General features: G+C 56.4%; 8 protein-coding genes across 8 annotated transcripts; 2 read left to right on the top strand and 6 right to left on the bottom strand.

Annotated features, from left to right (window-relative positions):
- Window positions 1–82: 82 nt before the first annotated feature.
- BU26DRAFT_104720 (uncharacterized protein) lies at window positions 83–541 on the bottom strand. The gene has a single exon (XM_033819317.1). It carries the CDS (start codon window positions 455–457, stop codon window positions 155–157), a length of 303 nt encoding a protein of 100 aa, XP_033678586.1. The 5' UTR covers window positions 458–541; the 3' UTR covers window positions 83–154.
- Window positions 339–1,494, bottom strand: BU26DRAFT_104709 (uncharacterized protein). The gene is made up of 2 exons (XM_033819316.1): window positions 1,370–1,494; window positions 339–1,106 (listed from the first exon to the last, which is right to left on the bottom strand). The coding sequence occupies exons 1-2, from the start codon at window positions 1,392–1,394 to the stop codon at window positions 625–627; spliced, it is 507 nt and encodes a 168-aa protein (XP_033678585.1). The 5' UTR covers window positions 1,395–1,494; the 3' UTR covers window positions 339–624.
- A 1,286-nt stretch (window positions 1,495–2,780) lies between these two features.
- BU26DRAFT_104706 (uncharacterized protein) lies at window positions 2,781–4,312 on the bottom strand. The gene has a single exon (XM_033819315.1). It carries the CDS (start codon window positions 4,024–4,026, stop codon window positions 3,061–3,063), a length of 966 nt encoding a protein of 321 aa, XP_033678584.1. The 5' UTR covers window positions 4,027–4,312; the 3' UTR covers window positions 2,781–3,060.
- BU26DRAFT_104726 (uncharacterized protein) lies at window positions 4,239–5,137 on the top strand. The gene is made up of 2 exons (XM_033819318.1): window positions 4,239–4,551; window positions 4,795–5,137. Exons 1-2 carry the CDS (start codon window positions 4,450–4,452, stop codon window positions 5,005–5,007), a joined length of 315 nt encoding a protein of 104 aa, XP_033678583.1. The 5' UTR covers window positions 4,239–4,449; the 3' UTR covers window positions 5,008–5,137.
- A 129-nt stretch (window positions 5,138–5,266) lies between these two features.
- BU26DRAFT_533923 (terpenoid cyclases/Protein prenyltransferase) lies at window positions 5,267–6,801 on the bottom strand (the record flags this gene model as incomplete). Its single annotated transcript, XM_033831187.1, has 2 exons — window positions 5,267–6,251; window positions 6,350–6,801. 2 exons carry the CDS (start codon window positions 6,799–6,801, stop codon window positions 5,267–5,269), a joined length of 1,437 nt encoding a protein of 478 aa, XP_033678582.1.
- A 384-nt stretch (window positions 6,802–7,185) lies between these two features.
- BU26DRAFT_492203 (cupin domain-containing protein) lies at window positions 7,186–8,098 on the bottom strand (the record flags this gene model as incomplete). Its single annotated transcript, XM_033826109.1, has 2 exons — window positions 7,461–8,098; window positions 7,186–7,317 (listed from the first exon to the last, which is right to left on the bottom strand). Exons 1-2 carry the CDS (start codon window positions 7,875–7,877, stop codon window positions 7,186–7,188), a joined length of 549 nt encoding a protein of 182 aa, XP_033678581.1. The 5' UTR covers window positions 7,878–8,098.
- Window positions 8,099–8,676: 578 nt separating this feature from the next.
- Window positions 8,677–10,229, top strand: BU26DRAFT_533921 (putative MFS monocarboxylate transporter; the record flags this gene model as incomplete). Its single annotated transcript, XM_033831186.1, has 4 exons — window positions 8,677–8,887; window positions 8,942–9,045; window positions 9,113–9,475; window positions 9,540–10,229. The coding sequence occupies 4 exons, from the start codon at window positions 8,677–8,679 to the stop codon at window positions 10,227–10,229; spliced, it is 1,368 nt and encodes a 455-aa protein (XP_033678580.1).
- A 62-nt stretch (window positions 10,230–10,291) lies between these two features.
- Window positions 10,292–12,196, bottom strand: BU26DRAFT_104926 (uncharacterized protein). Its single transcript, XM_033819319.1, has 2 exons — window positions 11,741–12,196; window positions 10,292–11,691 (listed from the first exon to the last, which is right to left on the bottom strand). Exons 1-2 carry the CDS (start codon window positions 11,772–11,774, stop codon window positions 10,355–10,357), a joined length of 1,371 nt encoding a protein of 456 aa, XP_033678579.1. The 5' UTR covers window positions 11,775–12,196; the 3' UTR covers window positions 10,292–10,354.
- Between the last annotated feature and the right edge of the window lie 930 nt (window positions 12,197–13,126).

Raw genomic sequence — 13,126 nt, 5'->3', positions numbered from 1 at the left:
AGGGCGATGAGGTTATTGCCAATAAGGACGAACTGATAGATTGTCTGCACCATTCAACAACTGTTCCAAGATCGAATGAGATGGAAGCAAGGAACACGCAGGTCCGACCCAAGTGGAGAGCGAAAAAGGTATTCCCGAAAAGGTGCCAATCTGTTCATCGACGTCGTAAAGTCTGTTCATAAAGATATATGACCTGAGTCGTGATCTTGCTCTTTGTCATGAATGGCGTTGCGGAGTAGAAGCCAGTTTTCAATCTGAATAAGAGACAGCCAACCCAAGAATTTTCGCTAAACGCTACAGTGCCGTCGCTATGCGTGCCGCCAAGGGAACAAGCTAATGAGAGACATGAATCATAATCGTGACATGAGGTCTCGTGGCGAAGGAAAGATGAACTGAACAGGAGCCCCGCCCAAGGAAATGCGAGAAGCTGAACAATGGAAATCGTTGCATTGGGCATTCGTTAGGTCGTCATAGCATGGATGCAAGTCGTAATGATCCTGGTATCGCTGAGCCTGAGCTCTTCAAGTCTTTTGGGTCGTTGGTCGTTATGGTATCGTTTTCGCTTTTGCCGAACGATCGGCTATGGAACAGTCGACGCCGTTACGCGATGAAGCAACATGCGGTCTAACATCTGTATCCGGCATCACGGAGGCAGAGCGTGCACCTTTCGTATGCACGCACGGTTCCGCGGCCGCAGAAGCAATTCGAGATAGAGGAGGTGGAGGATTTGCTCGACCTGCGCCCAGAGGGGTCGGAGTCGAGCCCACAGTCGCTGTTCCGCGGGCTGGTCCCACCACTTGAGCTATTGCTGTCATAGTCATTGGACGAGCAGGTATGCCTCCTTCCCGTGCCGATGGCTACAGGGAGCCCCTGAACGACGCCTCCCTGGCCAGGACGCTGACCGGGGTACATTCCGTCATTGACGGAGAAGTTGCGGCAGATCATGTAGGCCCGAGTAGCAGCGGCGTTCTTTGCCAGCTCATCCGTCTCGTAATCAACATCCGTGGAGTACTCCCTGTTATTCACACGGACGGTGCATCCGTAGCCGTAGCGAGTGCGGTACGTTGAGAAGAGCGGGTCCGGCCAGTGACGGCGCTGGCAAAGGCCTATAGAGGAGATTAGTCAATGAACGGCAGCAGTTGAGCAGGCCACGCTGTTTAATGGAGGCCGAAGCCGCTGCCCCCGTTCTTGACCCCAGCAGGACGGTAGCCGCTGTGCTGGAGCGACACGATAGGAGGGTTGAGGCATCCTCCTTCGTGTTCTAGCACCAATTGATACAAGACCGAAGTATTTTGGGCACATCTGCCTGCATGGCTTCCACCGCCGTGGTCCCAAGGACCGGAATTCAAGGAGAGCAGATGAGGCATACCTGTGAGGTACATGATGTAGAACATGGTGGATGGCCGTCGACGTGTAGAATGGATAACAATTGGTGCAGAAAGGCGCTTCGATGCAAACTCGTCGATCTAAGAAGAATTGATCCGAGATAGCCTGCTGAACTGGCACACGCTCGTTGGTGGCGACGATATCAAGCCGAGAGAGGAATTCGTGGCTCCTGTCGTACGACGGCGGATGCGTTTCGGGGGCTTGACAACTACCAATGTGAGAAGTGACAGCTGGCCTGGTGGTGAACAGCGGCTATCGAAAAATGAACAACAGCAAGGGAGAGTGAGTGGCCTGCAGAAGGTGGAATGGGGAATGGGGGGGGAACATATGAGTGTGGGATGGAGTGTAATTTATTGCAGCAGCCGGCTGCAGCGGGCATCTCAGGATATGCAACCGCGTTAAGGTGGCCCGCCATAGGATCTGAAGGCAATTGGATATTTGAAATGAATAATCTGCGGGCTCTGTTGCGGCTCTGTGGGAGAGGACCCATATTGATGTGTTGGCGTGCGTTTTCGCCAGTGACGGCTGGGGTTCCAGAATTTTTAGCTAGCAAAAGACGTTAAACTGTAAAAGACACAGCTTCACCGGTCTTCGCCAGAGCGCACATCATTGATTTCGCCACCATGCTGCAGCAGTAGCGTGATGGACGGGCTGGTGATCGGGATTACTGCCCTGGGGCCGGCTTGTCAAGGCTGTATGTCGACGTTTCGATCGGCATCTGGACCAGCCTGATACAGAAGCATAATGTCTACGTACCAGTACTCCGTCCTCGGCAGGCGAGACGAGAAGGCGGCATCAATGCGAACAAGCGCCGCTCGTACTCGTCGAGCCTGTGGCGGCCCGCTAATGCATTGTTGCAAGTGAGGAGAGACGCGAAGCAGCGCAACGTCAGATGCTGCAAGCCCCATCCAGTGTTCCGTGACCCCGAATTGCCATGACGAGCTTGGCGAGGGAGTGTTATAATGGGCGTGTCTGGACATGACAATGGCTGCTCGCGAACGGGATCAGAGGCCAGGACGACGCGGCTTGAGCAAGCGCGGCGGAAAACTGGGGCCGCCGCAGCTGACAGCGCTCTCCGCACTGGGCGAGAGCGCGGGAGTCGCGGCGGAGACATGAGACTACTGGCGGACAAGTTGACACGCTATCGTGACTGCGTGAGGATGCAGAGCATGGTGGCTTGAGGGGACGAGCGTCACACCAGGAGGAGCAGGCGGCTTCCTGGGGGTGGCAGGGAAGGGCAGAGGCAAACGGCAGAGATTGATTGCTGGAATGGAGGGTTTGGGAGAAGCGACGGGGTTTGGTGTTACCATAGAAGGTCGTTGCACCCCCCGGACGGCCGTGCTCATGCAATGCGGGATGAGTTGGCAGGCGCTTGATACTTTGGAGGGTCGAACTACCTGCGCCAAACGCCCAAAGGGGCGAGGACCAACGGCTGTTAGCTGTAAGGCATGCCTGCGAGCATGAGTCGGCCGTTGCGGAGACGTGGTTGAGGGGGCTCGGGCGTGAATTTGGATTTGTCGACGGCGCAGTGCGTGCACAGGCACTCACGGGATGCTTGGCGAACGGAGCAGGGCCAGCACGGGGCGTTCCTGGAACGTGTATTTGGGATTTATATAGAGGTGCGGTGGAGGAGGGCATCCCAGCAGCGCGATGCGGGCGAACAGCTCACGCAGATTATCCGAACTGCTGCCCCCTCCCGTCAGCAATATCAGGGTCCCGCCGCCAGCACTTGCATCCAAGGCATACAGTAGCATGAGAGCAGCGAGGCATGGCGAGCCGGGCTGCTGCAGAGGCCTCGATCAGACGAGCGCCGGCGGCTGCTCGAGACGCGTGCGGGCGCGCAGCGACAGCAGACAGGTCGCAGTGGAGCCCCGGCCGCGCTCGGGCGAGGCACGATAGGCCGCGAGACGCTCTCGGGGACGGTCGAGGTACATGAGGGCCTTGGTCGACGCGCCCGCGGCCTCGTTTTGGCGTCGGTGCTCGGTCTTGGACGAGGAAGGCTGCAAAGCATGTGGGCGCGGGGGGCAGGTGAATTGCGGGACGCGTGCATGGCTCCGCTGGGTAAAGAGAGTCGCACCTGGGGAGAGGCGAGAGGCGAGAGGCGAGAGGCGAGGCGCGACACCAGCCACGGCCGCCTGCGCAATCTGCAGCGCGCGCCGGATTGCTGAGGAGAAAGGCGGTGAGCAGGCGCGGCGTGGCAAGCGCTTGATACCTAGGTATGGGCCCCTCCGCAGACACGCAGTCGTCGAGGGGAGCGCGAGAGGAGACAGCCGCCGCCGCCGCCGCAGCGTCGTCTGGCGCGAGACAGAGGGAAGAAAGGTTGTGCTCCTCCGTGGTGGTGGGCGCCGTCTTCGAATCGGCCTGCTTCCAGCGCGCTGACCCACCGGTTCTCACGCCTTCGCCCGCCCCCCTCCAACCACGGCCGCGCTCGACCACCTCCTCCTCAGCCTTGTCAGACGTGTTGCCGCAGCCCGCCAGGGTGTGGAGGGGCCGGAGCGCTCCCGTATTTGCACCTCCTCCCCGGAAAGAGGGGTCTCGTGTGCCGTGCCTGTGCAACATCCACCTCCAGCACGCACGCACGCAAGCACCCGCGGGGGCGCCCCCAACAGCCGACGTCGTGATATCGCGGCATCGCGGCATCGCAGGGTCCAGTTACCTCGAGGGAATTACAAGAATGCTGGGACGCTAGATCCGGCCTCCACGCTCCCATGTGACACGGGCGCACAGCGCTCGAGTCTCGCCATCTCGCCGGCATCGGACCCCGAGTACCTTTTGACCCGCCATCTGCTGCGCAAAACTACCCATGTACTAATCTTTCGTATGTGGCGCCGCCGTATATTCTCCGAGGAGCCTCAGCAAAAGTAGGGGAACCGAAGCTGATGGTCGCCTGTCTCAGCCTGTCTGGCTCTCCACACCCGCTCCGAAGCTGCTCTCCACAAATATGCTTCGATTCCAGGAGACAATGTGCTCCCGCATCACTCTCGACACATCACACCGGCCCACTTTCTTGATATCCTGATATCGAATCCCTCAATTGCTCCCCCCCGTCCAGCATCCTCCACCATGCCCAAGATCGTCCGCCTGACCCTCTTCAAGATCCCCGATCCGGCCCATGTCCAGGAAGCCGTACAAAAGTACTCGACCCTGAGCCAAGATGCCGTCAAAGTAAGTCCCTGACTCATTAAACACCCGCAGTTCCAAATGTAGCACCGCCTACATCGACCCGAACCTGCAGCGGTATGCAGGCCACCAAATCTCATCACACTCGCCAACAGACGAGGGACATGCTTGGCTCCAACGTCGACACATCGACATGGACGGGATAACCCTGCTTTTCCCCAGATCAATCATGCCGTGCAATGCCATAATTACATCTGGCTGGGAGAGCTTCGCTGACCGACGCCCTAGGACGGCAAGCAATACATTCAGATGGCCGCCGCGAACCCCACCCATGACGACCCCCGCTCCAAGGGATATACCCTCGTAGCCCGCACCGTCTTCGACAACAAGGAGGATATGGATTACTATGACAATGAGTGCGCGGCTCATGCTGGCATCAAGGCCACGTTGAGGAGCAAGGTTGTCGATGGACCGCCCCTCACCCTATATATGGATGCTTGAAGGCTCCCGGCATAGGGAACGAAGCAGACTGTTGAAGGAGATGGCTTTAGAACATAGAGTCTATATCGTGGCGAGAAGTATACACTGCGAACCGAAGGTGACACATGCCTGGAATATCCTGCTTGCACAGTCCCCTGCATTTCCGTCCCGTTTCATGCTCCTACCACTTGTACAGCTCGTGGGACGTCTACAATCTGGAATCCCACACGTCCCTCCACTCCCCAGCCGAGTCTTTCACCACTCCGATGCCAGTCCGAAGCTAGAACCCCTCCTTTTCCATAAAGTACCTCCGACAGTCGTGCACTGCCTTGAACGGAATCACGAAAATCGGATGGACTTCGTTGACGATATCCGTGTCGCCCCAAACCTTCTCATCGTCGTAATCGCCCTGTGCTTTCCAGTAATAAGGCGCATCCAGATCGCCTCCCCCGAGATCTTCTTGGACCTTCGCTTCGTAGGTGTATCTATGTTGCGCATGGCTCAAGCCAGCCAAATTGTAGCACGAGTGATATGCGTCCGGTTTCTTCCCTGGCTTGTCAATTAGACCGCCCTTCTTCGCCTGGGCCGCGGAGAGAATGTAGCGTGCCAGCGCAGAGCGGTTGCAGATGTTCGTGCTGGCGGTGGCAGCTTCGACGATCGACCAGCAGCCACCGACCCAGTGTGAGTAGCAGCCGTCAACAAGTTTGTTCGTGCGCCCGTTGTATCCGCCCTCGGGAGCGCATTGCCGGGAGGAGAGCCAATGAATGAGCGTGGACATATTGAGATATTTGTTTAGCATCTCCTTCGGCGGACCCATGATGGACAGGCACCCAACACCACAGAACGCGTACGCCCCGTGTGCCTCGTTAAGGGGGGTTGCCGAGATGCCACCCTCGTATGTCTGACACTCCGACACCCACTCGCCCAGATTGTCCAAGAAGCTGGTAAGACCGTGCGTGCGCGCGGGGGCATCCGGTGGTAGCTTGATGGGGATGTTGAGCAGAGATAGGACTACTAGTGCACAGAATGCCCCACGTATGTCTTCTTCGCCGCCTGGTGCCATGGTAAAGCCGCCGTCGGGTTGCTTCATCTGACCAAGATAGCGCCACATCGCCTTGCGGTTGATGGACTCGTAGGCTTCGCTTCCGCCGACCATGACGATCGATAACACCGCAGCATAGGTTGCTGCGAGATGTGGCAGTTGGCCGTAACCGCCGCCATAGCCGCCTTCGGGGTGTTGAGCCAAGGTAAATGTGTGGGCAACTCTGAAGGGAGGTCAGGCGTAAGAAGACAGAAGCCGAATTAAGGAATGGAGTCATATCAGGTCTGAAATGAACACATATAGGAAATGATAGACACCTACCGCTCTCGGTATTCTGAAATGTCGTAGCCCAAGGCAGTCAATCCTTGCAGACTCCAGTAGAGCAACCAGGGCCGGGAAGCATCCATCATGGCAAACTGTCGCGGATAGTCCCCCAACGCATGTTTCAAGAAGTTGATATGCTTCTCGCGTTGTAGCTGGGGCAAACCGAAAATGTTGAGTGGAAAGTCATTGGGGTTGCTTTCCAAGAACGGAAGCACAGCTTGAAGCGTCTCCTCTGTTACGGCGGATGATTCGGTCGTCAGCCCATCCTCGATCGGTATCCGCACGCTTTCGAGGTAAGCGATGTTGGCCATTTCCTCCTGGGTAGCTGTTCCCATGTCTTCGTACTCGCCGTCGGAGTCGGACAGTTCTTGGATCCGGTCTGTGTCGGCAAGAATCCCCTCCAGTCGTGAGGATGGAGTCCGAGAGGAAGACGGTCGTGGGGCAGCCATCCTCCTGTCTTGCCGTCGAGATTTCAACAGCACTCGGATGGGCATCTAGTGGCCCCAAACAATGGCTTTCTCTGGTATGGGGGGCGTCGGCGCGCTACTATTGTTCTCGCTGCCTCGCTTGCCGGAAGAGGTAATGCGATGGCGTGTGACTTCCCCACACACTCATCGCTACGACAAGCGGGATCGTTCTGGCGCAGGCTCTTTGTTTATAGAGATTTTAGGGGTGTTTGGAGAGGAACCTTGGAAGTGGGTTGCTTCCGAATCGGGAGCTAGCCCGCGCCTGGTCTTGGCAGCCGAGGCTTGATTTGGTTTGTGGTTTGCGTCTCAAGATGTCTGCTCTAGCGGTTTACAGGAAGCTTCTTCCTCCGCCATCCGGCTCACTGCTCAGTCCGAGGGCCGTACCCCAGCCATGCCCGCCAGTTCCTCGCCCACCGTCTCGCCCGCGACCTTCAGCGGCTTGCTCTCCTGGAGCACGAACAGCATCCTCGTCCAGTCCTTGGTGCTATGATTGATCCACTGCGACGGCCGTCCACTTAGCAGAGGTCTTGAGCATAGAAGGCAGAGGAGCAGAAGATGCCGAGCCAACACTAAACATGCACCGCCCATTTCGAGCGGCGTCGATGCTCAGAGCGCTTTAGGATCTCCCGCGACGAACGTACCTGATGCATCGTCCCACGCTGGATCGCAACGTCCCCACGCTTCATGACCCGCTTCTCGCCGCTATCCAGCAGGCATTCGACCTCGCCCTCCAGAACACACCCATAGTCTAGGCTGACCGTGCGGTGCATGGCACAAGCCGTGTTGGGGGGGATGTCCACATGCCGGAGGACGGTCCCGCCCGAGACTACGAGGCCTGGGGCCTCGTTCAAATAATGCTCGTACACCTGCAGATCCTCGTCGTTGTCCAGGCCGACCGGAAACCCTTTGGTCGTGTAGCTGAGCGCGAACGCGATGCCGTCGTCATTGGGTTTCATCTTACTCTCCTCGTCGAACTTGTCGCTGAAGATCGCCTTTCCCTCCTTGTTGTGGGCCGTGATATACCGGTGGATCTTGGGGAGAGCGCCGACGTGTGCCATGGCGGAATTGAACAAGTACAACCGGTGGTTCTGTGGTTCTTGAGACGCTGCGCAGGGTCTCTTGTCGCACGTTTGAATAGGGAGAAAGCAGAAGAGTATGGAACGACAGCAGCTCTGCGGATGTGCTGCACGCAATTGCTTACATGCTATGCGCCACTGCCCTTATTAACTGTCATGGTTTAGTTCGGCGTTGTACAGATCATGCACCCTATGGAGCCGAAGGCCGGCAGCGGGGAAGTGCTTCTTCTCTCCGCTCTCCGAAATCGACGCTCTACACCTCAACCTCATTGTGATGATCACGTCCCCCTTCGGCAATGAATACGGCCGCGGACGTCGTTGCAGAGCTTGACAGAGGCTGCGAATTGTCTTAGTTAATCTTTAGTTGTGCCGTCATGGTAAGCACCATCAGTTGTCCGGGCGCGCAGATCTCCATTAGGATTACCCCGCAGAAGCGAAGATCATGAACGAACGCTCAACTCCCTGTGATGAAACACTTACATATATATATATGCTAGACTAGCCAAGAGCAGCGGCTCAAAGTGTCCTTGGTTTCCTAAATTCATTTCTTATATCTGTCCAATTGTTCTAAATATTTTGTTACCCGTGACACTGTCTCACCAGGACATCACGTACCCGCCCTGTGCCAGACGATAGGGCTAAACAGAGATAGAATACTTCTTCTACCTATTACCATTTCATTTCGGGATTGTCTGGTCGAAGCAAGCAACGTGCAAGCGTTGGACCATCACATCATCCAGCAGTCGTCTCCCCGACTAAGCAAGCAACGGCGACTCCGAGCATGGCACAAATACAGACGCAAGTACAACCCGACATCGAGCTTGACAGCGCCCGGTTCCCACGTCAGGGCTCGGGTGCAAGCGATCACGAAGCAACATGGCACAATGGCACGGAGACAGAGATCGAACAGCCTCCACTGCCACCGACGGACACCGGGAAAGCAGCATGGCTTGTGCTAGCTGGCTCATCTCTAATCCAAGCACCCGTCTGGGGTACATAGCACTAGGCACCAAGACTAATGACAGCAGGACTGACAAGTGCTACAGGCTTCTCTTTGGCATTTGGTGTCTTCCAGGAGTACTACGGGAGCCATCCGGATGAGCTCGATGGTGATACGTCGAACGTGGCTGTTATTGGGACGACGGTGACGGTGAGCCCATTTCGACCCGTCGATAGCCTAGTCGAGAAGATCACCTGAATTGCTAATGGATGATTAGGGAATTATGTATCTCATGTCACCCTTCACCTTCGCCATCCTATGTCGCTGGCCTCGTCTCCGTCGCTGGTTCGGTCCCATCGGACTCTTCCTTACGGCCGTAGGCTTCCTCTTGTCAAGCTTCTCAAAACAAGTCTGGCAACTGGTCGCTACGCAGGGTGTCATTTCCGCTCTGGGGTGCGGCCTGCTTTTTACGCCAACGACTTTGTACCTGGATGAGTGGTTCGTCCGCCGAAAGGGGCTCGCGATGGGCGTCATGTGGGCCGGGAAATCCGCGACCGGCGTTGTTCTGCCGTTCGCTGCGGATGCTAGTCTAAAGAGGTTTGGACCTGCGATCACGCTTCAAGCGTGGAGCGTTATCACTGTGGGTTCTCTTCCTTCCCCTATTCGTCCCTCAGTAGCAAGAATTTGGGTTGACTGCAGAACAGGTCCTCACGACAGTGCCTCTCCTCTACTCTCTCCGCCCCCGCATCCCGCTCCCGCAATCCGCAACCATCCGCCGCATAGACACCTCCTTCATCCGGCTCCCCGCCTTCTGGATGCTCCAAATAGGCAACATCCTGCAATCATTTGGCTATTTCCTCCCCTACACATACATTTCCTCGTACACCGTTCAACAGCTGCACCACAGTTCCACCGTGGGCACGCTGGTCCTCGCGCTCATCAACGTAACCTCGGTGCCTGGCGGCATCGTGATGGGCAGCCTAGGCGACCACGTTGGAGTCACGACGACGATTCTAGTCTCCACGCTCGGATCCGCACTCGCTGTCTTTTTCTTCTGGGGCTTTTCGAGCCAGGTGCCGCTTGTGGCTGCTTTTTCAGTCACGTATGGCTTCTTTGCTGGGGGCTTTAGTTCGACCTGGAGCGGCGTGCTTACTGAGCTTAAAGCGCAGTCTCCGGCGCTGGATACGGGATTTATCTTTGGCCTGTTAGCTGGTGGAAGGGGGATAGGGAATGCGATTAGTGGGCCGCTGAGTGTGGCGCTGGTTACGCATGATGGGTGGTTGAAAGATGGGAGGGATTGGGGGTTTAATGGGCAGTACGGTGGCATTATTCTTTTCACGGGCGCGACTGCATTGCTCGGGGGATGGGGAGCCCTTGGAAAGCTGTGCTATTGAGCTGGGGTTTGCCGGGAGAGCTAGTTGTTGGGAAACGAAAGCTAGAAAAATGCTAGGTAGGCTCTCGAAAGACGTCGGAGTATGAACCAAACAAGTGGTATGCAAGATGGCGGCAAATCTCATATTCAGGGCTGCCTTTCGTTCTCACTCCCAAACACTTCCGCTACCCCTGTCCTGCTCCTCTTGTGCTTCATCTCCACGTTGATCTCTTCCGGATATTCTTCCACACCTGTCAAGCTATCATACCTCACCTTCCCCTTCTCCAGCGGCATCTCTGCGCTGTCGACCTTGACTTCCACTTCCACATCCTCATTCTCATTCTCATTATTATCGAACAAGCCCCGCTTCCGCGCCTTTTTGAATGCAAGCTCTAGTACCTCCGGATCCGTGTACTTGAGCACTCTCTGTCTGACTAACATCTCCTTGCGCACTGCATCAAGCTCTTTATCAAACGGCATTGCGCTGCCATCGGAAGCCGCCGAAGCAGTGACCGAGCGTCTCCTCCTCCTTGTATTCCTCCGTGCGGGCTCTGGAACGGCGACAATGTCTGCGGAAGGCGCAGAAACTACTGCGCCTTCACCATTATCCTGATATCTCTTCGCATCATCGTGGATTTCTGTGGCGGGCGTTGAAGTAGCAGTGGTTGATGATATAGCGGTGGGCGTGGAGTTATCAGGAGCGTCTTGCGGGTGCTGCGCCACGATGACTGCAGATACGTCGCTTTGGCTTTCTTGCTCACCGCAACGGGTCTGGAACCTCTCTGCTGCGCTTTTGCTAGCGTCTATGTGCGTAGTCGAGTCTGCGAGATCATGACGTAGCTGCTGGTTTCCTAGTTCGAGCTGCACGATGCGTCTGTTTGCGGCGTCGAGCTGTGCTTGGGTCTGGCTGGCTTCGGCTTCGAGGACGGCGATGCGTTTCTTTGCTAGACCAAGGGAGGCTAGGGCTTGGAGCTCTTCGTTCGTTGATACCGTTGCGGGGGTTTGCGCTGGCTTGTTGATGCCCTTGACTTTTGGTGCACTTTGGCATGCATCCGAATTCCCTTCTATCGGCTCGTTGTGGGCTGCGTGCCGGGTGTCGTATTGGTCTGCAATCTGCGGGGACGCTTTTAAATCTCTTTTCAGGTCCACTAAAGCCTGTAGCTCTTCATTCTTCAGTTCGAGCTCGCGAATACGTTTGTTTGCAGTATCCAAGAAGGGTTCGACGGTGTCTCCTATCTTGACCACGTCGCAAAGTCCAATCTCATCTTGTGCTCTGGAATTGCGTTTGCCTGTGGTGCTCAAGTATCTTTGGTAGTCCGTCTCATGGTATACAAATCTGCAGAATCGGAAGGCATTGTAGAGGAAGGGGGGCATAATAACGAGGAGGATGAGGCTAATGGTTATATTGAGTATCCATACGCCGCTGCGCGTGAGGGTGGCTCCCACTCCGAGAAGGTAGCAGAGGGCTGTAAAGAACAAGCAGCCTATGTCGAGTCAGATGCTGGGCGTCGATTGAGCGTGTAGGATACCTACCGTAGTAGAAATAACGGGTGTCGAACCTCTCCATTGTGCCTCAAAGACGCGCCTGCCTGGATTCGCACTCGACGTCCTGAGCAATGGATTTGAAGTGAGCAGCATTGTGATTGACAAGATATATTCAATTCTTCCAACGGTCTTGGGGGTCTTCGAGGTGATTTGTTGAGAGTCTGAGGATGGTTGGAACCAGACTTCAGCAGTGTTGACATGCCCACCAAGTCCGAGGGAAAGAGCACCCGACCTCCCACCGCAATCTGCGAATACGTCATGCCATTCATCTTCGCCCTGCCGTTCACCTCCAGGGCTCAGAGAGCCCGCCGACCAAGCCCGCACTCGACCAGTGCAGCGACGAGCCAGCCGAGCGCCAGGCAGCGACGCCCCCACAGACCCTCGGCGTAAAACGTCCCACTTGACAACACCCGCGCACTACTGCCACACCATTCTTGGAAGACTTGCGATTCCTATCTACCGTGAACGCCCATCACAGCCCAGAGCCTCTCGACACCAGACTCGCTGACATGACAATAGAAGGCTCGCCGCGGTCGTCGGTATGATGTCTCAGACAGTCTCCCTTTCCGGCGGCCACAGCATCGGGCATTTTATTTCCATCTGCATCGTCTACGCACGTCGCTCGCAATTCTTCGATTCGGTCCTTCCTCTATGCACTTCTTCTCTTTCATCTGTCGGTCTTCTGTCAGATCTACCAGTCATCCAGCTCTTGTAACCTCAAACTCGCCGCGCCACGAGACGAAACAGGCATCAACCCTCTGCGAATGTGACTCTGGCGTTGAAATAGAACCGTAGGCAACGTCGGTAAAACGGTGCGACCAGGCACGGGCTACGACGAGTTACGACTCATATCAATAATCCACAAGATGACTGGACGGATACAAGAGATTCGGCAATTCCGGGCTCACCCAGGGCTGCGAACGCAGCTGCATGTCATTGCCGGAATGCAGCAAGGCAAGGAAGAGCATCGGAAAGGCAAATCCAGACGAGCGGGAGACAGAGTCACGAGGAATGTTTGTCACCTATGGCGTAGCACCAGTGCGACGGGCGTCCAGTAACAAGATTCAGGGTCTGGCTGCTTTCTGTCAAGTCTTCTGAGGTGGAGTTACGGCATGCAAGGCCAAGGCTTTGGCGACTGCGCGGCGCCCTGAAACGCTTGCGATTGACGAGAATCCGGATGCAAGGCAGCGCTCAGTGGCACCATGTGCGTGAGCGGTGCTACACAAGACTCGCTGATGTGCAGGCATCTCATCCCGGAGAGGCAAAAGGGGAGAGTCGATGGCGACGCAACCATGGTAGAGCGCGCGCAGGCACGAGGAAGCGCCGACGAGATCGAGGCACGCTTGAACGCTTGAACGATGGTGCGAGGCGCTT

This window comes from Trematosphaeria pertusa (genome assembly GCF_010094035.1).
Source record: "Trematosphaeria pertusa strain CBS 122368 unplaced genomic scaffold BU26scaffold_16, whole genome shotgun sequence".
NCBI classification, from domain to species: Eukaryota; Fungi; Ascomycota; class Dothideomycetes; order Pleosporales; family Trematosphaeriaceae; genus Trematosphaeria; species Trematosphaeria pertusa.
The sequence above is the reverse complement of the archived record's forward strand: the minus strand, read 5'-3'. Positions and strand labels throughout refer to the sequence as shown.